This window comes from Somniosus microcephalus, chromosome 5 (genome assembly GCF_052327205.1).
Source record: "Somniosus microcephalus isolate GS21.2 chromosome 5, FLI_Smic_1.0, whole genome shotgun sequence".
Classification (NCBI taxonomy): Eukaryota; Metazoa; Chordata; class Chondrichthyes; order Squaliformes; family Somniosidae; genus Somniosus; species Somniosus microcephalus.
The window spans coordinates 14,184,519-14,208,764 of NC_140991.1; the positions used below are offsets into that span (position 1 = coordinate 14,184,519).

General features: G+C 44.6%; 1 protein-coding gene across 2 annotated transcripts in view; it reads left to right on the forward strand.

Annotated features, from left to right (window-relative positions):
• The window catches only part of LOC147116899 (uncharacterized), a 247,368-nt gene that overhangs the window by 167,916 nt on the left and 55,206 nt on the right, over positions 1-24,246 (forward strand). For both annotated transcript variants that reach the window (XM_085987344.1, XM_085987345.1), the window contains 6 exons: positions 8,633-8,671; positions 9,809-9,841; positions 11,204-11,242; positions 17,779-17,817; positions 22,780-22,818; positions 23,532-23,570. In XM_085987344.1, coding sequence (XP_085843470.1) covers positions 8,633-8,671; positions 9,809-9,841; positions 11,204-11,242; positions 17,779-17,817; positions 22,780-22,818; positions 23,532-23,570 — 228 coding nt within the window. The remainder of the gene's footprint in view (positions 1-8,632; positions 8,672-9,808; positions 9,842-11,203; positions 11,243-17,778; positions 17,818-22,779; positions 22,819-23,531; positions 23,571-24,246) is intronic.

Sequence of the window (24,246 nt, forward strand, 5' to 3'; positions counted from 1 at the left end):
TTTTAATCATAAAAGGCCTACATTTTTAAGTCTTTCTTCATACTTGTATTTCCTCATACCAGGCCGCATCCTATGAATCTGTGTTGTATCCTCTCTGGAGCCTTAATAATACTATACACACTACTCTAACTCAGGTCTTATTAAGCTTTTGTACTAGCTCATCATTACCTCTAGGCTTTTATATTCTATGGGGGCAAAATTCAGTTGCTTTGCACCTCCCGTTAGCGCCTAAGAGGGCGTAACAGGGCGCAAAGCACCTGGGCACGGTGCCGCTAATGCCTCCCGCGAAATTCAGCGGGTGGTTAGCGGTGGCAGTAACCGGTAGCACCCCACGGCGCTGTGCCTCCGGCGATGACATCATCGCCATGCACAGTGCCCCGCTTGCGCCCTGGCCGCAAACTTCGGTAGCACCCCCTGACTTACCACTGGACGCTATGTCCGACAGGGTCGGGGGCGTACGTGCAGCCGGGGTGCGATATTTAAAGGGGAGGTGCCGGGCGGCCATTTTTGTTGCTGACCGCCTGCCAGCACCTGCCCCCTTTGCTGTCCCCGGCCTCCTATGCAGCCCCCCTGCGGGGTGCCTGCCGCGCTCCATCAGCCCGGCACTCCTTTTGAGTGCCGGGCTCTTTTGCCGGCACCCCGATCCCTGGTGGCCCAGCTGGGCTCTGGGTGATGCTGCGCTAGGCCTCTCCCCTTTAATGAGGGGAGGAAGGCCCGCAGTACCGCGGCACACAGCGCCGCGATATTCACTGGTAGTGCCCCCAAGAGGGAGAGGGAGTGCTTCCACTAGCGCCCCGCCTCCCTCTTGGGGGTACTACCAGTGAATTTCGGGTGCAGGGGTGCTAACTTAGCGCCCTGGCGAAGTTAGCGCCCCAAAGGGGGCCCAACCGAATTCTTCCCCCATACCTCTTTAAATAAAACCTAGAATTCTGTTATCTTTTTAATAGCCTTATCAACCTGAGGTGCTGTCTTTAATGTTCTGTGTATCTGTACCCCTAATCCCTCTGCTCTGCATACATTAGGGAGAAGGGAATAGAGGGCAAGGTGGGAAGAGGTAGAATGGGAGGAGGTTTTGTGGAGTATAAACACCAGCATAGGCCAAATGGTCAGTTTCAGAGATTCTGGTGGCGATTTCGCTGACCTCGGTGGGTCTGTGGCGGGCGACATCGGTGGCAGATCCCGACCCCGCTGCTGGCTCCAACCCGCTCTGTGAAATGAATTTCCCTTGATGGGGCTTGCTAAGCCCGCCCAGCACGTTTCCCGGCCAATTAGAGGAAGCGGGTCTGGTGACATCATTTGATGATGCGTCATTAGCCGGTTTCCTTAAAGGGATCATGTCCAAATTTATTTTAACATTTGTGCTGTCAGTGTTCTACATCATTGAGGTGCTGCAAACACTGACAATAACTGCACAAAGGCTGCACCCAGGCTCTTACATGACTCCCTCCATATGCTTATGGAGGGGGTCACAGCACACAGGGTGGTCCTCTTCCCTTCCCATGGGCGGAAGAGACCTCCCCAGGAGATCAACACAGCCTGGTTGCACATTGCAGAGGAGGGCACAAGCAGGGATGTGGTCAGGAGGCCCTGGGTGCAGTGCCTCAAACGTTTCAATGATCTCAGTAGATCACAAAACGTTAGTACAAAACCACATTCAACCTCATCCTGCTGTGCCTCCCACCACATCTCCATCACGCTGCCTTCCCTACCCTACTCCTGCACATCCTTACTCACACCAACTTACCTTGCACCTCCACCCATCCCTCTCTATCTATATTATCACATCCCCATCTCACTAGCCACCCCTCACACTCACCTTAATCCTAGTGCAATCATACCAACTAACAACACACAAGGGTAGACACTTGGGTGTTTTATGCAATGTTGATGTAAAGTTTCTGTTAAAGTGGCATGAAACATTGAAAGCTTTATTTTCAACACTTTGCGTTGACAGATTTGTGTGCATCTTTGGAAGTACTTAGTGAGTTGCAGTGAATGGTGAGACATAATGGTAACCACCCCCCCCCAACCCCCGCAATGGTGATGAGTGTGAAAAGAATGGCGTGGGCATTGTAGGGATGCTTTATGGTGTTGGTGTGGGGTGGTGCCAATCAGGCGCATCATGTGGCAGCCAGGGTATACAGGGTCAAGTGAAGTAAATCTGGTCATGGTGAGGCCATCCCTGGCATTCAGGGCAGCAATGTGGTCAGGTGCTGATGCCCTCCGTCCTGTGCAGCATCAGTTGATTGCGGAGAAGGTTGGTGTTGTTGTTGGTGCTGCTGGTGTGCCTGGTGCTCCTGGTGTTGGGGTTGATCGTGGTGGGATTCTGAGGACCAAGGTGAGAGAGTATAAACGGTATTCATGCAGATGGAATAGAGGGCAGATGACGTAGAAATGACAGAAGCAATCTGTCAATGGTGAGAGAGGTAATGAGGTCAGACTGGATGGAGGCTTGTGTAAAGAATTGCAGCATAGTGAATCTGTTGTGGAAATGCAGTGAGGAACAGCTTGTGGCTGAGGGAAGATATCTCTAAGGTGGGAGCTTTAATTTACATTTGCATCTGTCAACTCATCAGCTGATTCAATGGCCACTGAACTCCCGCCTCAGATTAACAGACGTGGTCCACGACCAGCATGGACCCCGTGGGCAAGCTGTCAAATGCAAAAGGGAGAGATTGTGTCGATTGGGCTTATACTCACTGGAGTTTAGAAGATTGAGAGGGGATCTCATCGAAACCTATAAAATTCTGTCAGGCCTGGACAGACTAGATGCAGGAAGGATGTTTCCGATGGCTGGGGAGTCCAGAACCGGGGGTCATAGTCTAAGGATAAGGGGTAAGCCATTTAGGACTGAAATGAGGAGGAATTTCTTCACCCAGAGAGTGGTGAACCTGTGGAATTCTCTGCCACAGAGGGCGCTGGAGGCCAGTTCATTAAATATATTCAAGAAGGAGCTGGATATATTTCTTAAGGCTAAAGAGATCAAGGGATATGGGGAGAAGGCAGGGACAGGGTACTGAATTTGGATGATCAGCCATGATCTCATTGAATGGCGGAGCAGGCTCAAGGGGCCGAATGGCCTACTCCTGCTCCTATCTTCTATGTTTCTATGTAAGCAGAAAATCATTCTTAAGTGGCTCTAAACAAGCCACTAATTACCTGAATTGGGTCCCCCGCCGCTGCGTGTCGGGTCTGCTCAGCGCGGACAGACCCGACATTGGGAAAGGCGCGTGGCGGCGGGTTCACAGCAGGGTCCCGAACCACTGTGAAAATTTTTTTTTCCCACCCAACCCACCACCGATCGTGCCCGCTAACCCCCCTCAAAATTCCGGCCTCAATATAACTTTACACCGAGCCTACTTCCATTTAGAGTCTAATTATTTGTTATTTTTTCAACCAAAATGTGTCACCTCATCTTAAATGATATTGAATTCCATCTGCCACATTTTAGCCCATTCCCCCATCTTATCACTATCCCTTTGAAATTTCCTTTGGTTTTGTAAAGAATTAGCTTTACCTCCTATTTCGTTATTGTCTGCAAATTTCAACACCATTCCCTCTCGCCCTATAGGAAACCTTGAACCTCCCCCTCCCCAGGCATCCCTCATCCACAATCATCTCCAGACCCCACCCCACCTCACCTCACTATTTACATTATGCTGGGGACCGTGCTCTCGGGTCCCCAGCAGCAGCCTCCTGCCACCTGCTATCCTACTCCCGCCTACCCGTTAGCTGGCGATTTCTGCCAGGTTCGGCTGGGAGCCCAACCTCTGAGATGTTAATGAGGCTCAGGAGTTAAAATTGCTCGGGTCATCAACGTACCTGAAACTTTCATCCCCATCTCAACCCCAGCCCCTGCCCGCTGCTCTCCTGCCCCAGGATAAAATCGGGGTTAGGAAGTGATAAAATTAACAATCTGGTTTGTAAAAGTGGAAAACATCCCAGTAAAATGCCAATTGAATTTCAACACAACGATGCTTGAAAGATTGGGGTTTCCTCTCCCGCAGTTAATTCTCACAAATTCAATCATTGTGGGGCCAGAGGAGATCTCAGAAAAAAGACAGTGCTTAGCTTTATCATTCAGTTATCACAGAACTAAGAACAACTATCTGATCTTTACTAAATTCTACTCATTTGCACATTAGCAGTAGCCCGAGGAAAGCCTATACCACCTTTTTTCAAGAGTAAATTTAAAGGCTCCTCTACGATTTTGAAATTGGCTTTCTAAAAATGCAACATTTTATCTTAGAGTCATAACGACACCAAAGGAGGCCATTCGGCCCATCGAGTCCGTGCCGGCTCTCTGTAGAGCAATCCAGTCAGCCTCATTGCCCCCGCTCTATCCCCATAGCCCTGCAAGTTTATTTCCCTCAAGGGCCTATCCAGTCTCCCCTTGAAAACATTGAGTGTGTCCGCTTCCACCACTTCCGTCGGCAGCGAATTCCAGGTCCTCACCACTCGCTGCATTAAAAAGATATTCCTCACATCCCCCCTGTATCTCTTGCACAAAACCTTAAATCTGTGTCCCCTAGTCTTTGTACCATCAACTAGTGAGAACAGGCTTTCCCCGTCTAGCCTATCCAAACCCGTCATAATCTTGTACACCTCTATCAAATCACCCCTCAACCTCCTTTCCGCTAATGAAAACAAATCCAGCTTCTCCAACCTGTCCTTGTAGCTAAGATCCCCCATCCCTGGAACCATTCTGGTAAATCTCCTCTGCACCCTCTCAAGGGCCTTCACATCCTTCCTAAAGTGTGCTGACCAGAACTGGACGCAATACTCCAGTTGTGGCCTAACCAGCGCTTTATAAAGGTTCAGCATAACTTCTCTACTTTTGTACTCAATACCTCTATTTATGAAGCCCAAGATCCCATATGCTTTGTTAACCACTATCTCAATATATCCTGCCACCTTCAGGGACCTATGCACATTAACTCCCAGGTCTCTCTGTCCCTGCACACTCTTTAAAACTGTGCCATTAAGTGTATATTGCCTCTCCCTGTTCCTTCTGCCAAAATGCATCACCTCACACTTCTCTGTATTAAATTCCATCTGCCACTTGTCTGCCCATTTTGCTAGCCTTTCCATGTCATGTTGCAGTCGATTGGTTTCATCAGCACTGTTTGCCACACCCCCAAGTTTGGTGTCATTGGCAAATTTAGAAATTCTATGTATTCCAATATCCAGGTCATTTCTATATATCAAAAAAAGCAGTGGCCCCAGCACTGACCCTTGGGGAAAACCACTGTCTACCATCCTCCAGTCTGAGAAACAGCCATTTACCAAAACTCACTGTTTTCTGTCCTTAAACCAATTTGTTAGCCAAGCTGCCACTGACCAACCTATTCCATGAGCCTCAATTTTGTTAACCAGCCTTCTATGTGGTACTTTGTCAAACACCTTCCGAAAATCCATACAGACAACATCCACTGCATTCCCTTCATCAATCCTCTCTGTTACTTCATCAAAAAATTCAATTTGATTAGTCAAACATGATCTGTCTTTTACAAATCCATGTTGGCTCTCCTTAATTAGCTTAAACCTCTCCAAGAGCCTGTTAATTTTTTCATTGATTATTGTTTCTAAAACTTTACTCACCACTGATATTAAATTGACCAGCCTGTAGTTACTAGGATTGTCCTTACACCTTTTCTTGAACAATGGTGTCACATTTGCCACTTTCCAATCCTCAGGTACCTCCCCCGCATCGAGGGAAGATTGGAAAATTATGGCAAGCCCTTCCACTATTTCCTCCCCCAATTCCCTTAGCAACCTGGGATGCAAGACATCTGGACCAGGCGACTTGTCCGCTCTAAGCATACCCAGCCTTCCTAGTACATCCTGTCTTTCAATTTTCACCCCTTCCATTGCTTCTACCTTTTGCACTTCTACCGATATTTTGTCAGCATCCACCTCCTTAGTAAACACCGATACAAAGTACTCATTGAGTATTATAGCCTTGCCCTGTGCCTCTAAGCACATATCACCTTCTTTGTCCCTAATAGGCCCCACCCCGCCTCTTACTACCTGCTTACTGTTTACATGCCGGTAGAAGATTTTGGGGTTCCCTTTTACATTAACCGCCATTCAACTCTCAAATTCTCTCTTTGCCAATCTTATATTCATCTTCACATCCCCTCTCAACTTATTGTATTTGGTCTGGTTCTCCCTTGAAGAATTCACCTGACGTGCATCATACACCCTCTCTTTTTGTTTCATCATCTTCTCTATCTCCCTCGTCATCCAAGGAGCCCTTGCTTTGTTTCCCTTACCCTTCCCTCTTGTTGGAATGTACCTAGCCTGTACTTGGAACATCTCCCCCTTAAAGATCACCCATTGTTCCGTTACAGTTTTTCCTGTCAGTCTTTGGTTCCATTTTACCCTGGCTAGATCCTTTCGCATCCCATTGAAGTTAGCCCTATTCCAGTTTAGAAGTTCCACTTTTGATTGTTCCTTGCTCCTCTCCATTGCTAATCTAAATCTTATGATATGATGATCACTCATACCCAAGTGTTCTCCCACACTTGGTCGACTTGGCCCACCTCATTACCCAGCACCAGATCCAGCAATGCCTCCTTCCGAGTTGGGCCGAGAACATATTGGTCAAGGAAATTCTCCTGAACACATTTCAGAAATTCCTCCCCCTCCTTTCCCTTTACCCTAGCATTATTCCACTCAATATTTGGGTAATTAAAGTCCCCCAATATCAGCACTCTATAGCTCTTGCATATCTCTGCGATTTCCCTGCAGATTTGCTCCTCTACCTCCCTCTCACAATTTGGAGGCCTATAGAATACCCCCAATAGCGCGATTAAACCGTTTTTGCTCCTCAATTCAAACCAAATGGATTTTGTCCTTGTCCCCTCAAGAACATCCTCCCTTTCCAACACTACAATGTCTTCCTTAATCAGCTCTGCTGCCACCCCACCTCCCTTTTTTCCTTCCCTATCTTTTCTGAATACCTTATACCCTTGAATATTAAGTGCCCAGTCCTCACCATTTTAAGCCACGTTTCCGTTATTGCCACAACATCATATTGCCACACGGCTAATTGTGCTTGTAGCTCACCAACCTTATTCACCACACTTTGTGTGTTTACGTACATGCATTCTAAAACTAGTCTGCTCCTATCTAATATGGTACTACTACTGCCTCTAGTACTATCTTCTCTCAATCTATCCAACACACTCACTCTTTTATGCACCATATTCCTCTTTTCTACTTCTATATGCTGGTGCCCATCCCCTTGCCAAGCTAGTTTAAACCCTCCCCAACAGTACTAACAAACCTCCCTGCGAGAATTTTGGTCCTGGTTCTGTTGAGGTCTCTGTTGAGGTCCCACCTTCCCCAGAAATGGTCCCAATGCCTCAGGAATCTAAAGCCCTCCCTCCTGCACCATCTCTCCAGCCACGCATTCATCTGTTCTATCCTCCTATTCCTGTACTCACTAGCACCGGGAGTAATCTGGAGATTACTATCTTTGAGGTCCTGCTTTTTAATCTCTCTCCTAGCTCCCTAAACTCGGCATGCAGGACCTCAACCCTCTTTCTGCCTATGTCGTTGGTACCGATATGGACAACGACCTCTGCCTGTTCACCCTCCCCCCTTAGAGTGTCCTGCAGCCACTCAGTGACATCCTTGAACCTGACACCAGGGAGGCAACATACCATCCTGGAGTCACGTCTACAGCCACAGAAATGCCTGTTTGCTCCCATAACTATCGAATCCCCTACCACTATTGCTCTTCCACCCTTTTTCCTCCCCCCCCGCCCCCCCCCCCCCCGTGCAGCCCCCCCCCCCCCCGTGCAGCTGAGCCACCCGTGGTGCCGTGGACTTGACTCTGGCTGCACTCACCAGAGGAACCATCGCCCTCACCAGTACTCAGAACAGAATACTGGTCAGAGAGCGCGATGCACTATGGGGACTCCTGCACTACCTGCCTGGTCCTCCTCTTCTGTCTGGCGGTCACCCATTCCTTCTCTGCCTGCATACTCTTAAGCTGCGGGGTGACCACCTCTAGAAACATGCTATCCAGCTAACTCTCAGCCTCGCGGATACACCGTAGTGACTCCAGCCGCCGCTCAAGCTCCAAAACCCGGAGCTCAAGTTGCTGTAGCTGGCGACACTTCCCCCACATGTGGTCATCCAGGCTACGTGATCGTCCAGGATTTCCCACATGGTACAGGATGTGCACTCTACGGGACTGAGCTGCCCTGCCATGCCTCTATTTAATAGACTAAGAACTAACCCAGCAGAAATAAACTTAAAACTTAACAAAAAACACTCCGCACCTACTCACCAATCAGCTCTTTCCCTCTATTTAATAGGCTATTAACTAACTTAGCAGAAATAAAATTATAAACTTAAAAAAAGCACTCACCAGTTACTCACCAATCAGCTCCTTCCCTTGTGCCGACGTCGCTTTTTTTACTCTGACATCACTTTTTCAAAAACTGCCTCTGTTGAGATGCTGCCGCTCCTTTTAACTGCTCCGCTCTCGCTGTGCTCCCTCCAGGTCCGCTCCTCCCGTTCTCCCTTGGGCATTACAGTATAAATATATTGAGTGTATTTAACAGTGTATTTTTTTGATATGCAAGGTCTTAACTGACTACTTATTCTCTGCCAACAGACTGGCTGTTGATGGAAGAACAACAACTTATAGAAAAACGTAAGTTCCAGAGGATATGATTTGTGGTCTGAAGCACACTGCTATGGATTGCGTAGATATTGGTTTCATGTCACAAACCAGTAAACTGTAGCTCAAGTGATTTCTGAATTTATTGGAATTGTTAAAAATCAATTAGAGCTTTTAAGTTACTCCACATTATCTCTTATTTTAAATTCGATGGTAACTAATACGGTTAAAATTGCATTGTTAATGAGACCATGGAGCTGATGACCTGCAACATAACAAAATTGTTTTTCAAGTCAGACTTCTGATGTATAATATCAATAATATGGATCAAATGCTGCAAAGGGAGCTGCTACATTTTGACATTGGGTAGTTGCATCCAAATTTTAGCTATTTTTAGCTAATCTTTTTTGATTCTTCAGAGTTGAAACTAATAGATAAAACTAATTTATCCTGTCCTTGGAGATATTTAAAAAACCCAGAACTGTTTTTGTAAGTAATGTTTACAGGGACACTTGAGAGATCCTTCTAACAAGACTGGATGGCTACCAACAAGAACATGAGTGGTCAGTGGCTCAGTTGGCAGTACCCTTGCCTCTGAGTCAGAAGGTTATGGATTCAAGTTTCACTCCAGAGACTTGAGCACAAAAATCTAAGCTGACACTCCAGTGCAGTGCTGAGGGACTGCTGCACTGTCGGAGGTGCCGTCTTTCGGATGAGATGTTAAACTGAGGCCCTGTCTGCTCTCTCAGGTGGATGTAAAAGATCCCATGGCACTATTTCGAAGAAAAGCAGAGGAGTTATTGTGTCCTGGCCAATATTTATCCCTCAATCAGCATCACTTAAAACAGATTATCTGGTCATTATCACATTGCTGTTTGTGAGAGCTTGCTGAGCTTTTGCCGCGTTTCCAATGTTACAACAGTGACTCCACTTAAAAAAAAAAGCAATTCATTGGCTGTAAAGCATTTTGGGACATCCGGTGGTCATGAAAGGCGCTATATATATGCAAGTCTTTCTTTTTAAGCCCCTATTGTGAATCGTGTCATAGCTCCTCTCACTTAACAGCAACTTTTCCACCATTATTGTACTTCTTTAACAGTGGCATCCAATGACTTTTGTAGTTTTTTCTGAACAAGGTTGCATTTCAGCAATTGTATTCTTTATTAACAGAGAAGTTACTTGCAGAACGAGCCACAGAAATAGGTATGTTTTGGAATGAGAAAAGACTATATTAAAGACAGTTCAGCAGTTTAAAAAAATATAGTGGTTTAAGGGTAGCAGGTTAATTATTTGACTGCTGTTTCAATGAACTCCCGCTGTAAATCTGCTGGAAGGGGCATGAACTCCACTGGGACCCGGATACACCAGGTCATGGATTGCCTTGGAGTTTCCTGTAGCCTTGTTTGAGGCGGGGAGCCTCCCCCTTTGCAAGGGAAGGTGTAAGTTTAGAGGCCAGTATGCTGCGTGAGAAGAGGTGCATCAACCTCCTGAAGGGCAGGTGCGAACTCCACTGAGGAGGAGGTTCCAGTCCATGATCATGACCTGGACCTCCAGAGATGGTAAGGCACAATTTAAAAAAAAATTGCAACTGCAGCACCCTGACAAAGGGGGTCACTTGGAAGTGATTTTCTCCATTTCTGGGGAGAGGATCTTCAACAACCTCATCCAAAACCTGGCACAAAGGGCAGATTTCCCAGCAGCTTGAACAGATTAGTGCCTGGATTTCTCCCCTAAGCGGCATAGGTGCCTGCCATTCCCATGAAATTAGATACACTTCACCTGACTCTGCAAGGTCAGCACTAAAAAGCAGCAGCGGAAGCGATTCTGACATAAGCACTAGAATCGTGGCCCATGGAAATTCAGCCCCCAAGTGACCAAAACGCAAACATTTTATGAATCTCACCATAATCCAGGAGTTCAAATTATGACTTTCTCTCAACTATTGTTTATTTTAGGAGGTATATATATTGACTGTAACTAGTGAACCAAACAATTAAATTGTTAAACTCTGACTGCTAATTACACTACTTGAAATTAATTTGAATTGATTTTAAAAACGCTTGTAAGGATAATTCTGAATCTTAATTTTATTTCAAACTGATTTAAGTGGTCAAAATTCATTTTTGCTACACTTTTAAAGATTTCACAAAGAACCTACAGATTTTGATAAAAAGACCAAGATGTTCCTAAGTATTAACAGATTGTAATTTTCAGCACCGTTGCAACATCTTATATCTTTTATAATAGAATTCAATCAACAGTTTAGGACGGTGGAACTGATGAGCGAAAGTTCTAAAAAATGTAGACGAAAAAGTAAAAAAGAAAAAGAGAAAGAAATTCACCAATCCCTTCGAGCACAGCTCCACACAGTGGGATCAGTGAATTTACCCTATAACTTCAAGAAGTGCTGCTTATGTGATTGTTTTGAAAAATGAGAATAACTGATCACTACCAATAAGTAATGTCCACAAAGGAATGGTTTAGCAGTAAATAATAACTTGTGCTCTGATAACAACATTCAGCACTTTCAGGTTACAACTGAGTAAACTTATTCTGTGTCAACAGAGGAGATGCTCGAAAACGAAACTAATCAAATACAAAATGGTAAGTTCTAGTAAAAAGATTTGGTTTAAATGATATTTCAAAAATTTTGTTGACAATCTTAAGTAATTTGATAAAGAAATATGAGAGTAAACTAGCGAAAGACATAAAAACAGACTGTAAAAGCTTCTATAGGTATGTAAAAAGGAAAGGGTTAGCGAATGTAAATATGGGTCCCTTACATGCTGAGACAGGAGAAATTATAATGGGGAATAAGGAAATGGCAGAGAAATTAAACAAATACGTAGGCCGTGATTTTTTCAATGGAGGCGGGTTGGGTGCGGGTCAGGTGGTTTCCGACTTCCAGTCCCACACCCAACTGCATCCGGCCCACAGACTGACATTGTTAAGCCCGCCCTGCGGACTTGCCGGCCAATTAAGAGGAAGCTGGTCAGATGACGTAATTTGATGACGCGTCATCTGCCAGTTTTCTTAAAGGGACCACGCACAATTTTTTTTGACAGCTGATTTCTCAGTGTTTGACAGCATTGAGGTGCTGCAAACACTGACAATCACTGTACAAAGGTGAGCTCTTGCACCCAGGCTCTCCAATGACTCCCTCCAGGGAATAGATGGCAGTTGCAGGTGAGGTGACAGAAGCAACCTGTCACTGGTGAGAGGGGTTCTCCCAATGAGGTTTCAAAACTTGTAACCTAAAGAAATGTGTAAATGAATTTCCCAACATTTTCTTACCTCTGAGACTTACCAGTGTACCACTGGATCCTTCACACCACTTCTGCAGCTGTCATCAATCCAGAAACATTGCAGCAGACTCACAACATGCCACACTTATCTGGCGTGGTGTCCAGACATTGGGAAACCGGAGGCAGAAGCGGCAAAATTCAAAAATAGCATTTCAACTACTATCAACTACCTGTTAATAGGCAGGTAATTGGCTTTAATCCTCTTCCCGCCGCTAGGTGTCAGGTCCATGTGCAATTTGGGGACCTGACACTTCGGAAAATTGTTTGGAGGCGGGTTGACAGTGGGTTTCCTACCCGCTGTCAATCTTTGCTATTTTGACAGCAGACCCGCCTCCAAACCCGCACTCTGAGCGCCGGCAAAATCCAGCCCTTAGTAAAAAAGTAGTACTGGAGAAATTAATGGGACTGAAAGCTGATAAATCCCCTGGACCTGATGGACTACATCCTAGAGTTTTGAAAGAGGTGACTATAGAGATAGCGGATGCATTATCCACGCCAGTATGTCATTTTCCAAAATTCCATAGATTCTAGAATGATTCCTGCGAATTTCAAGGTAGCAAATGTAACCCCACTATTTAAGAAAGGAGGAAGAGAGAAAATGGGGAACTACAGACCAGTTAGCCTGACATCAATAGTAGGGAAAATGCTAGAATCTATTATTAAGGACGTGGTAACAGGGCACTTAGAAAATAATAATAGGATTGGGCAGAGTTAACACGGAATTATGAAAGGGAAATCGTGTTTGACAAATCTGTTAGAGTGTTTTGAGGTTGTAACTAGCAGAATAGATAAGGGGGAACCAGTGGATGTGATGTATTTGGATTTTCAGAGGGCATTCGATAAGGTGCCACACAAGAGATTATTAAACAAAATTAGGGCTAATGGGATTGGGGGTAATATACTAGCATGGATTGAGGATTGGTTAACAGACAGAAAACAGAGAGTAGGAATAAACGGGTCATTCTCGGGTTGGCAGGCTGTAACTAGTGGGGTACCACAAGGATCAGTGCTTGAGCATCAGCTATTCACAATCTACATCAATGATTTGGATGAGGGGACCAAATGTAATATATCCAAGTGTGCTGATGATACAAAGCTGGGTGGGAATGTAAGTTGTGAGGAGGATGGAATGAGGCTTCAAGGGGATATAGACAGGCTAAGTGAGTGGGCAAAAACATGGCAAATGGAATATAAGGTGGAGAAATGTGAAGTTATCCACTTTGGTAGGAAAAATAGAAAAGCAGAGTATTTTTTAAATGGTGAGAGATTGGGAAATGTTGGTGTTCAGAGGGACCTGGGTGTCCTTATACACGAATCACTGAAAGTTAATATGCAGGTATAGCAAGCAATTAGGAAAGCAAATGGTATGTTGGCCTTTATTACGAGAGGATTTGAGTATAAGAGTAAAGACGTCTTACTGCAATTATATAGGGCTCTGGTGAGACCACACTTGGAGTATTGTGTACACTTTTGGTCTCCTTACCTAAGGAAGGATATACTTGCCATAGAGGGAGTGCAACGAAGGTTTACCAGACTGGTTGCTGGGATGGGGGGATTGTCCTATGAGGAGAGATTGAGTAGACTAGGCATATATTCTCTAGAGTTTAGAAGAATGAGAGGTGATCTCATTGAAACATACAAAATTCTTACAGGGCTTGACAGGGTAGATGCAGGGAGGATGTTTCCCCTGGCTGGGGAGTCTAGAACCAGGGGTCACAATCTCAGAATAAGGGGTCGGTCATTTAGGACTGAGTTGAGGAGAAATTTCTTCATTCAGAGGTTGGTGAATCTTTGAAATTCTCTACCCCAGAGGGCTGTGAAGGCTCAGTCGTTGAATATATTCAAGACAGAGATCTATAGATTTTTGAATATTAAGGGAATCAAGGGATATGGGGAGAAAGCAGGGACAGGGTACTGAATTTGGATGATCTCATTAGATGGCAGAGTAGGCTCGAAGGGCCAAATGACCTATTTCCTATTTCTTACGTTCTTATGTTCTAATTGATAGATTTTCCTGCGATGCAGTGTGTTACTTTCCAAAGCATGGTTGTGCTACACTCTTTTCAGATTGTAAGACATGAGACAGAAACCCAAGCATTTTGCTCATATTTTATAACCATTAAGATGGTGATTTAATCATGGAGGAAAGAATATTTTATGAATTCTGTCAAAAATTGGTCTTGTGAGAAAATCTGCCTGCACTGTATTTTTTACGTTAAAAGGTGTTGCAAAGGGAAAACACTACAAATGAAGCCCTTCCTGGTCTAAACATGAACCACATACAAAGTTCTACTGGTCAACCTCATGCTACCAAATGTCACATGCTAATTTTCAAAAGTTAGGAGATATAAGAAGTTCTCATCACAACATTAATAAACTCCTGCATAGTAAAGCTACAGATGTTTGGGTAAAAGAAACTATTCGATGTAGATCAAATATTAATACTTGGTAAAGACAGCTCTGACTCTTGGAAATCATGCAATCAAATCAGTTAGAGCACAGCCTTGGAAAACTTCTGTCAATGGGAGCACATGTTTTCTTTCTTTCTCAAGCAAAATCTTCCACATTCTTTAATAATGTTATACTCCACCTATCTAGCCCCCAATTTACCATTTTCATTGCATTTAACAGTAGTATTTTTTTTTAAACTATTATGACATTTGCATTGATTAATGAGGATTGAAAGTAAAATTGGGAAATTTACATTGCATCCCCAATGTCCATGGGGAAATTTAAAATACATCCCACTATCTATGGGGGCATTTAGAATACATCCCTCACCTTTGTGTTCGAATCCCGCCATGGTTTTGCCCCTCCCTATCTCTGTAACTTCCTCCAGCCCTACAACCTTCCATGATTTTGGCGCTCCTCCAATTCTGGCCTCTTGAGCATCCCCGATTTTAATCGCTCCACCACTGGCGGCCGTGCCTTCAGCTGCCTAGGCCCTAAGTTCTGGAATTCCCTCCCTAAACCTCTCTGCCTCTCTACCTCTCTTTCCTCCTTTTAAGATGCTCCTTAAAACCTACCTTTTTGACCAAGCTTTTGGTCATTTGTCCAAAAAACTTTTTATGTGGCTCATGTTAAATTTTGTTTGATAACGCACCTTGGGACGTTTTACTATGTTAAAGACTCTATATAAATGCAAGTTGTTGTTGTTGTTGGAACGCCTTGCCAGAAATTTAAATGATATACCCAATGTCTCTGACGAATTTTAAAATGCATCCCTAATGTCTTGCAAGAAATTTAAAATACATTCCAAATTCTAAGGGAAGAAATTTAAATATATCCACAGTGTCTATAAAGAAATTTAAAATACATCCCTATGTTAATTGGGAAATTTAAAATACATCCTCAATTCCTCTCAGGACATTTAAAATACATAGAAATACATAGAAGTTGCAACACAGAAACAGACCATTGGACCCAGTCTATGACAACGTTTACCCTCCACGCAAACAAATACAAACAAATAATCTTAGTCACATTTATGTGCCCTGTTCCCATATTCCTTTGTCCCCTTTTCCTTCATCTAATTCTGAATGTTGACATAGCTTCTGCCTCAACCATTAACCTAGAAGTGAATTCCACAGCCTCACAACTCTCACAATAAGAAGTTTCTCTTGCTCTCCATTCTAAATATCTTACGTTTAATCTTGTATCTATGGCCCCTCATTCTCGACCCCTCAACTACTGGAAACAGTCCGCTTCTATCTAGAAAATTAGAACTAGAAAATTTCATTCACTTTACTACCAATTTCCACCCTTCCCTCACCTTAACATGGTCCATCTCTGACTCTTCCTTAACTTCATCGACTTCTCTGTCTCCATTTCTGGGGTAGGCTATCGACAAACATCCACTATAAGCCCACTGACTCCCACAGCTACCTGGAATACACTTCCTCCCACCCAGCTTCCTGTAAGGACTCTATTCCATTCTCCTACTTTCTCCGTCTCTGTCGCATCTGCTCTGACAATGCCACTTTCTATACTAGTGCTTCTGATATGTCTTCCATTTTCCTCAACTGAGGATTCCCCTCTACCATGGTTGACACAGCCCTCGACCGTGTCCATTGCATTTCCCGCACTTCTGCTCTCACCCCTTCCCCTCCCTCCCAGACCATGATAGGGTTCCCCTTGTCTTCACCTTTCACCCCACCAGCCTCCACATTCAACGGATCATCCTCCGCCATTTCCACCAGCTCCAGCACGATCCCACCACCAAACACATTTTCCCCTCCTCTCCCCTTTCAGCATTCCGAAGGAACCCTCCCTCCACGACACCCTGGTCCACTCCTCAATTACCCCCAACACCCTGCCCCTTCCCACGGCACCTTCCCGTGCAAGCAGGACATGGAACACCTGCCCTTTTACCTCCCCCCTTCCCACTGTCCAGGGCCCCAAAAACTCCTTCCAGGTGAAACAGTGATTTACTTGTACTTCTTGCAATTTAGTATACTGTATTCGCTGCTCACGGTGCGGTCTCCTCTACATTGGGGAGACCAACGCAGATTGGGTGACCGCTTTGCGGAACACCTCCGTTCAGTCCATAAGAGTGACCCCGAGCTTCCAGTCGCCTGTCACTTTAATTCTCCGCTCCACTCCCACTCTGACCTCTCCATCCTCGGCCTCTTACACTGTTCCAACGAAGCTCAACGTAAGCTCGAGGAACAGCACCTCATCTTTCGATTAGGTACTTTATAGCCTTCTGGACTCAACATCGAGTTCAACAATTTCAGACCATAACTTCTGCCCCTATTTTTTTCACATGGCAGCTGTTGATGATTCTGCCATTCTCATTTACATCTCTTCTGGATTCATCTTTTGTTTCTTTACTTGTCCCATTACCATCTCCTTTTGCTTTGTGCTATCATACCTTTTGTCATTTAATCACTCCTGCCTTCCAGTCTATCATAGACCTTCCCTTTTGTTCTTTCCCCTCCTTCCCCTTTCCCGGCCCCTGCACATGCTTAAAATCTGTTACATCTTTAACTTTATCCAGTTCTGATGAAAGGTCATCGACCTGAAACGTTAACTCTGTTTCTCTCCACAGATGCTGCCTGACCTGCTTCGATCTACCCTGTCCCATCCATTCATAATTTTAAACATTTCTATACTATTGCCCGCAATCTGCATTGTTCTTACTTAAAAAGCCGCAATTTTTCAAGTCTTCCTGTGTAATTCTATTTCTTCATACCAGACAACCTGGTGAATCTGTGTTGTATCCTCTCTAAAGCCATAAAAGCCTCCATATAGTGTGGAGTCCTTATTATGGTTTTGTATAGGCTTCCTTTCAAATATCAGTTGGGAAAAGGTGAAAATATCTTTTATTAATATTAACATTTTGTTAGTTCTGTGGGGTCACAGAAACCCACCATTTTGAGTTTCACTTTGTTCATGACATTACTGACTGAAATGAACAGTGTCCCGAGTAACCCCTTTTATTTCAGTCAGAGCCTAAGCTTCAGACTGACCCAAAAGCCAACGCAGATCCACCTCACACAGGGAAAACACTAACAGTAGCATGTCTAGCAGTACACACTACTCACAAAAGAATGAAGATAGTAGTTCACAACTGAGCTATAACCCACATAAAGGGAAGGCTCTGATTTTATGTAAAACATTTAAATAAACAAAGCCATGTTACATTCTATGTGGATATTATCGTCATCTGAAGAATGAGAACGATCCTACCAAGGAGTATCTGTTAAATCCTTTAATGCTTCATGTCACTAAATAATTATTGCTGTTTATTATTACTGCACTTCAGCTTTGATCAGTAGCTAGTTACTTTGATGTTCAACATTATAACTGAGTAGTTCTATTTTCTGTCAATAGAGTGGGAAGTCCTTGTTAAAGAACTGGAAGAGGAACATGGTAAGTTTTAGACTGAGGAATATTACAAAAACTACTCTTCATGAGACCTTCCTTGATCTTTGAATGAAATTTGCAGATGCAAGTAAGTCATTGCTAAATCCCAAGAAGAAGAAAAAAATCTCTTTCCTACCCTTCAAAATAGTCACTTGCTTCAAGCAAGCAGACCAAAGCCCTGAGCTTCCTTTAATTGGTGTCAGTTTTTTTTAGAGACGATAAGCATTTTTAAACCAGGAAAAAGTTATTGTCCAACAACTCTGTCCCTTTTTAATAGAGCTAAACCCACTTACCTGTCTTTTCAACATATTCTTCAAAAGCTTCTATCTATGAGAACGTGTCTATTTAGTCCTAGACCTCATCTAGATTATCAGCTTAAATGTTCCTCCATGGAATTTATTCCACAACTCTACTGACCTCTAGGTGAAATAATTTGAGCTGACTTCCCTTCTTACTCCTTGCTTTTCAGTTTTTAATGCTCCCTGGTATTAGACTATTCAACATGGGGAATTGTTTGCTGAGATATAGTTTGTCAATCCCTTCATAATTTTGAAAACTTCAATTAGATCACCTTGAAGTCTCCACTTCTCCAAAGAAATCAAGTCCAACTCCTTAACCTTTCATCATAACTTAAATGCGTGATATCCAGAATTATCTTTTTAACTCGGCTCAATCCTCTCAAAATAATATTCTACAATTACTAAGTGACCAGAACTGAATGTAGTTTTCCTGATGGATATGGTCAGTACATTGTACAGCCATAAAACTTGAGTTAATTCTATCCACAGTACCTTTTTTGTCATTTTACTTCTGCCAAGCAATTGAATAAAAACAGCACTGATGAAAAATCTTATTTCAACAACTGCAACACATAACTCGATAATATTTCGGAGGTGCACTCGGAGCAGTGGGGTGCAATATCGGATGGGAAACCCGGAAGAACTTTCAGCACGTCTGTCTGTGCCATTTTAATGCAGCCACCTAACTTTAATAGTACATCTGGGTTTGGCGTCGAATGCACAGCTGGGGGCGTGGTGCAGACCCGCATGACGCGATCTCAACTCAAGTATTTAAAGGGCCAATCCAAAGATGAAATTCAGAGGAGTTGGGAGGTTCTGCATAGAGACAGCAACTGTAGAAGATGGACTCAGGACACTCAAACACCGCCCTGTTTTAATGACGCCTCACTTGATGTACTGCTAGGGGCAGTAAGGAGTCAGAGAGAGAGACTCTTCCCCAGCAACAGGAGGAAGAAACCTGCTGCTACCACAAAGGAGGCTGGATGTGGCCCAGGAGATCAGCAGCAGGATCATTGTCCCAAAAATCCTAGATTCAGTGCAGCAAGCGCTTTAATGGCCTAACCAGATCAGGGTGAGCACAATTGCACATTCACCTACATCCTGCTGTGCGGTTCACCCCACACCCACACTCTGCCTTGTCAAGCCTACTCCATCACATCACTCCTCACACTCTTGCATCGTTGTCTTTCTGTGCACTTCCTCGCATCCCCATCTATCCATCCACCACTGCCACTCACCCTGATCCTTATGCAATTTGATGCCTCTGCCTGATAATCACCCTCACCATATGCATTGCATTCATCGGGTGAACACATGCCATTACAGTCACTCATAGGTCTGTTGTTTCCCCCATTGCAGGAGTAGAGAGCAGAAAGCACGAGCGAGAAGGAGAGAACCAGAGGTAGTCCACCATAGATTTTACAGTTGACAACTGCAGAGGAGAAAGCGCTGGCGATTGGTGGCGTTTCAGCGTCACTTACCATCTGAGATGGAGAGATTGGGACCCCCCAGATACCTGGTGACAGAATTAAATATGAGCGATCCACATGTCATACAACACTCAGTCATGTTGACTTGATTTCAGCAGCAAGTGAAATATGATCATCTTCAGAATGCTAAGTTGTAACAGTCTTACCTTGCCAGTACTAATTCACAACTTTTCTCTCCACCAGGGCCTTCACAGTAGCAGCCGGTTGACCTCCCAAACCACGAATCTTCAGAGGAGCTGATTCCTTCTGAGGGTGCACCATCACAGGACTCATGCTTACGATGCACCAGCGCAGATATTCGCACTTCAGTGGGTCCAGTTAGACATGAGTCACCTGGTGACTCACAGTTCACAAGTCAACAAGAGCAGACAGTGGTCTCAGGTACAGCTGTGGAGAGTCCGCGTTGGAGGGCGCAGCCTTCTCCAAGTTCTGTTCAACTGGACACATATGCTATATCCCGGGGGCCATCAATGAATAGGATAATCATTGAGGGGCACCAGAAAATCTGTGATGTACTGGCAGGCCTTCCACGTGCACTGTCCATGATGGAGGAGTCCAAGCATGAGTGGCTTGATGTTGCAGGTCACTGCGAGGATGTCTTCCTCCATGGATAGAGTGGCCAACACCTTTTAACTTGCTTGATGATGAATGGGAAGATATTAATTGACAGGGACCAATGGGAGGATGTGCAAGGGGTGGTTGGTTGTTTGTAGGACTGCTTTGTGTCAGTGGCATTGGGCGGAGGGGTGCTGGGGCTGGAAGAGTGGCCGTTTCATGTGGTTCTGACATCGGTTCACTGGTACAACCTAAGTGAACCTTGTATTAATAAGGGCATCCCTGGTATCACGAGCAGCAATGTGAGCAGCTGGTGCTGCATTGTGCCCATCTCCTTCCTCCTCCTCATCTTCCCCATCATTGTCTTCCTCCTCCTCATCTTCTTTCTCCTCCTCCTCTTCAGATTCATTCATAAATGATGTGCGCTCTGCACCTTGTTCCTCCTGCCGATCCAAACCTTGCTGCTGCGCAATGTTGTGCAGAACGCAGCACACCATGTCCATTCTGGACACCCTGACTGGTGCAAAATTTTTTTAAATTCACTTATGGGATCTGGGCATCGCTGGCAAGACCAGCATTTATTGCCCATCCCTAGTTGCCCTTGAGAAGGTGGTGGTGAGCCGCCTTCTTGAACCGCTGCAGTCTGTGTGGTGAAGGTACTCTCACAGTGCTGTTAGGTAGGGAGTTCCAGGACTTTGACCCAGCGACGATGAAGGATCGGCAATGTAATTCTAAGTCAGGATGGTGTGTGACTTGGAGGGGAACTTGGAGGTGGTGGTGTTCCCATGCACCTGCTGCCCTTGTCCTTCTAGGTGGTAGAGGTCACATGTTTGGGAGGTGTTGCCGAAGAAGCCTTGGTGAGTTGCTGCAGTGCATCTTGTAGATGGTACACACTGCAGCCACGGTACGCCGGTGGCGGAGGGAGTGAATGTTTAAGGTGGTGGATGGGGTGCCGATCAAACGGGCTGCTTTGTCGTGGATGGTGTCGAGCTTCTTGAGTGTTGTTGGAGCTGCACTCATCCAGACAAGTGGAGAGTATTCCATCACACTCCTTACTTGTGCCTTGTAGATGGTGGAAAGGCCTTGGGGAGTCAGGAGGTGAGACACTCGCTGCAGAATACCCATCCTCTTACCTGCTCTTGTTGCCACCTGAAGGCACCTGAAGCACATCTTCAGCATGCCGATGGCTTGTTCAATCAAACATCTGGTGGTCATATGGTATTCATTGTAGCACTCTTCAGTTTCATTGGTCGATTTCTGACAGGTGCCATCAGCCAAGTTTGAAGTCAGGGAGCTTGGACTGCCGCAGGATGAAAGCATCATGGCAGTTCCCCGTGAATCTTGCGCACACCCGCATAAACATCTTTTTGTGGTTGCACACTAGCTGCACAATGATGGAGTGGAAGCCTTTGCGGTTCACAGATTCTCCTGGTTGATCTGGGGTGGGGGGGGGGGGGGGCGGATTGCCAGGTGTGTGCTGTTGATGATGCCCTGCACCTGTGGGAAGCCAGCCAGAGATGAAAAAATGAGCGCGCACTCATTCCGACTGGTGAAATTCACATAATTGCCAGTCCTGACAAACAAGCAGTCACCTGTCTAATGCATTTGTGTGCCGCCGACTGAACCCTGGAAGGATCTGGGGTAAAAAAGTTGATGGCGGTGATCACTTTGACTGCCACTGGTAACACATGGCCACCAGGTTCAGCAGAGAGAGTGTAGGCCTTCTTCTAGGAGGCTGCAGATATTTGCCACTACCTGGCGTGACAACCTGAGCCTCCTGAAGCACTGCTGTTCCAACATGTCAAGGAAATTCAGCCTCTGCCTGTACATCCTGCTTCGCAGGTAGTGCCTCCTGCGAGCTGCACCCCTCTGCTGGTCCCTCTCTGATGTCCAGCTGCAGGTATCGCAACAGCAGGCTGCTGCTGCTGGTGGTCCCTTTTGTGTTGTCCAGCTGCAGGTATCTCAAAAGCAGGTTACTGCTGATGCTGCTCATATTGCTCCTCGTCCGAGGTCCAATCTAAGGCAACCCATCCTGTTGTGATTCAGAAAACCTCCAAAGTGTAGAAAGTAAACTTTCAGCAGAAGTACTGTGAACAACACTTTGCCAATAGTAGGTAAGAAAGCAGCTGTGAGTACTGAGTATTTATTGCAGTATTTCCATGAATTTTAATTAGCCCCCTCAATTGCTGTTGTGTTCTCACCTTGCTTTCACTGGCAAGTCTCAGGAAGCCTGGGAAACCTGTGAATGCGCTGTTAAATTCAAAAGTTCAAATTGAGCGATTACACTATCTTAATAAGCACCGCCTCTCCCGAGGGGGTTGCGTGCAAGCAACCTAACGCGCTTCAACTAAGCGCAGACAAAGGCGGGTTGGGGCCGGCTTCCCGATGACCCTGCATTTTTGCCGCCTTTAACCCCCCCATCCACACCCAAACCCACACGCTCCTCCAGGTTAAAAGTCCCCTCTGAATGTCTACCTAGGAACAAAGAAGAAATTCATTTAACAATTTCTAGTGATAATAATTACTTGTTCCACACAGTTCTACTTTGATATCAATATTCAGTGTCTTTTAGTCTTACTTTATTTGTAAGGTTTCAACTAAGAATTTCTACTGTTTATCAACAGAACAATTGCAACGTGAGCAAGAACAACTTGAGGAATTGAGTAAGTTCTAGAATGAGAATTGTGCTCATGAAAGACATTTGAGATTGTGTTCAAAAATATAATGGTTTCATGACAACTCAGTGGTACAAGGCATAGCTGATCTAAAGCACCTAGGAGGTCAAATTTAGAGCATGTCAAAGAAAAATGTGCAGGAGTTTAGTAAAGGGCTAGAATTATTCCTTTAGCCCTTTGATGATTTCTTTTACAGTTGATTTCCAATTAATTCTCCAGGACAAATAAAACTAAGTAATGTCATAATTGTTACAAAAGTGATAGGATAACTTTGGAGACTACTTCAGTGAGACTGATTAGTTGGTTATCAATAAAAAAAAATCAAGAGTTTTTATTACTGAAAGTTAATCCTTGGTTAGTTCAAAACAATGAGGTAATTTTCCGAGCACATGGCAAGGAACCTTAGCCACTGACAGAACAAATGATATCGGAATCAGAAGCTGCTCAGAATTTTCCATCCATTGATTTTATTCCATTGATTTCAATTGATGGAATGTCGCAGGCAGTGTCACTGTGATTTCTTGATATGGGCTGCCATTAAGCTAAAATTCACTGCCCCCAACATAAACTTGGAAATCAGCCCCATTAGACAATTGCTTGTATAATACCACTGGGCTTGCATTTTGAAGGTTATATGTAGCATTGATGAGATGTTTTGATTTGCAAGGTTGAAACTGAGTATCTCTGCTATTTGTCAACAGAGAGGGAGCAAGATGAACTGGATTCTTTTGAAGAACATGGTAAGTAATGAATTGAAATAAGACTGGATGTCAAAAATATTTAAGGTTTGTTTTCAAAATGTAGTCATTTAAGGATGACCCGGTGGAACCAGCACTGCTGATCTAAACCAGCATTGTCCAATAAAAATCATTCACTAGCCACAGATGTGGCTATGGTGACATCATTTTAGCCGCATGCATTGGTTTCAATAGAAAATGCCATACACACAATATAGGTAAATGTACTTCATGTGTATATTTACTTAACAAAGAGCCATAGAAACATAGAAGATAGGAGCAGGAGTAGGCCATTCGGCCCCTCGAGCCTGCTCCGCCATTCAATATGATCATGGCTGATCATCCAAATTCAGTACCCTGTCCCTGCTTGCTCCCCATATCCCTTGATCCCTTTAGCCTTAAGAAATATATCCAACTCCTTCTTGAATATATTTAATGAACTGGCCTCCACCGCCCTCTGTGGCAGAGAATTCCACAGGTTCACAACTCTCTGGGTGAAGAAATTCCTCCTCATTTCTGTCCTAAATGGCCTACCCTTTATCCTTAGACTGTGTCCCCTGGTTCTGGACTCCCCGACTATCGGGAACATCCTTCCTGCATCTAGTCTGTCTAGTCCTGTCAGAATTTTATAAGTTTCAATGAGATCACCTCTCATTCTTCTAAACTCCAGCGAGTACAA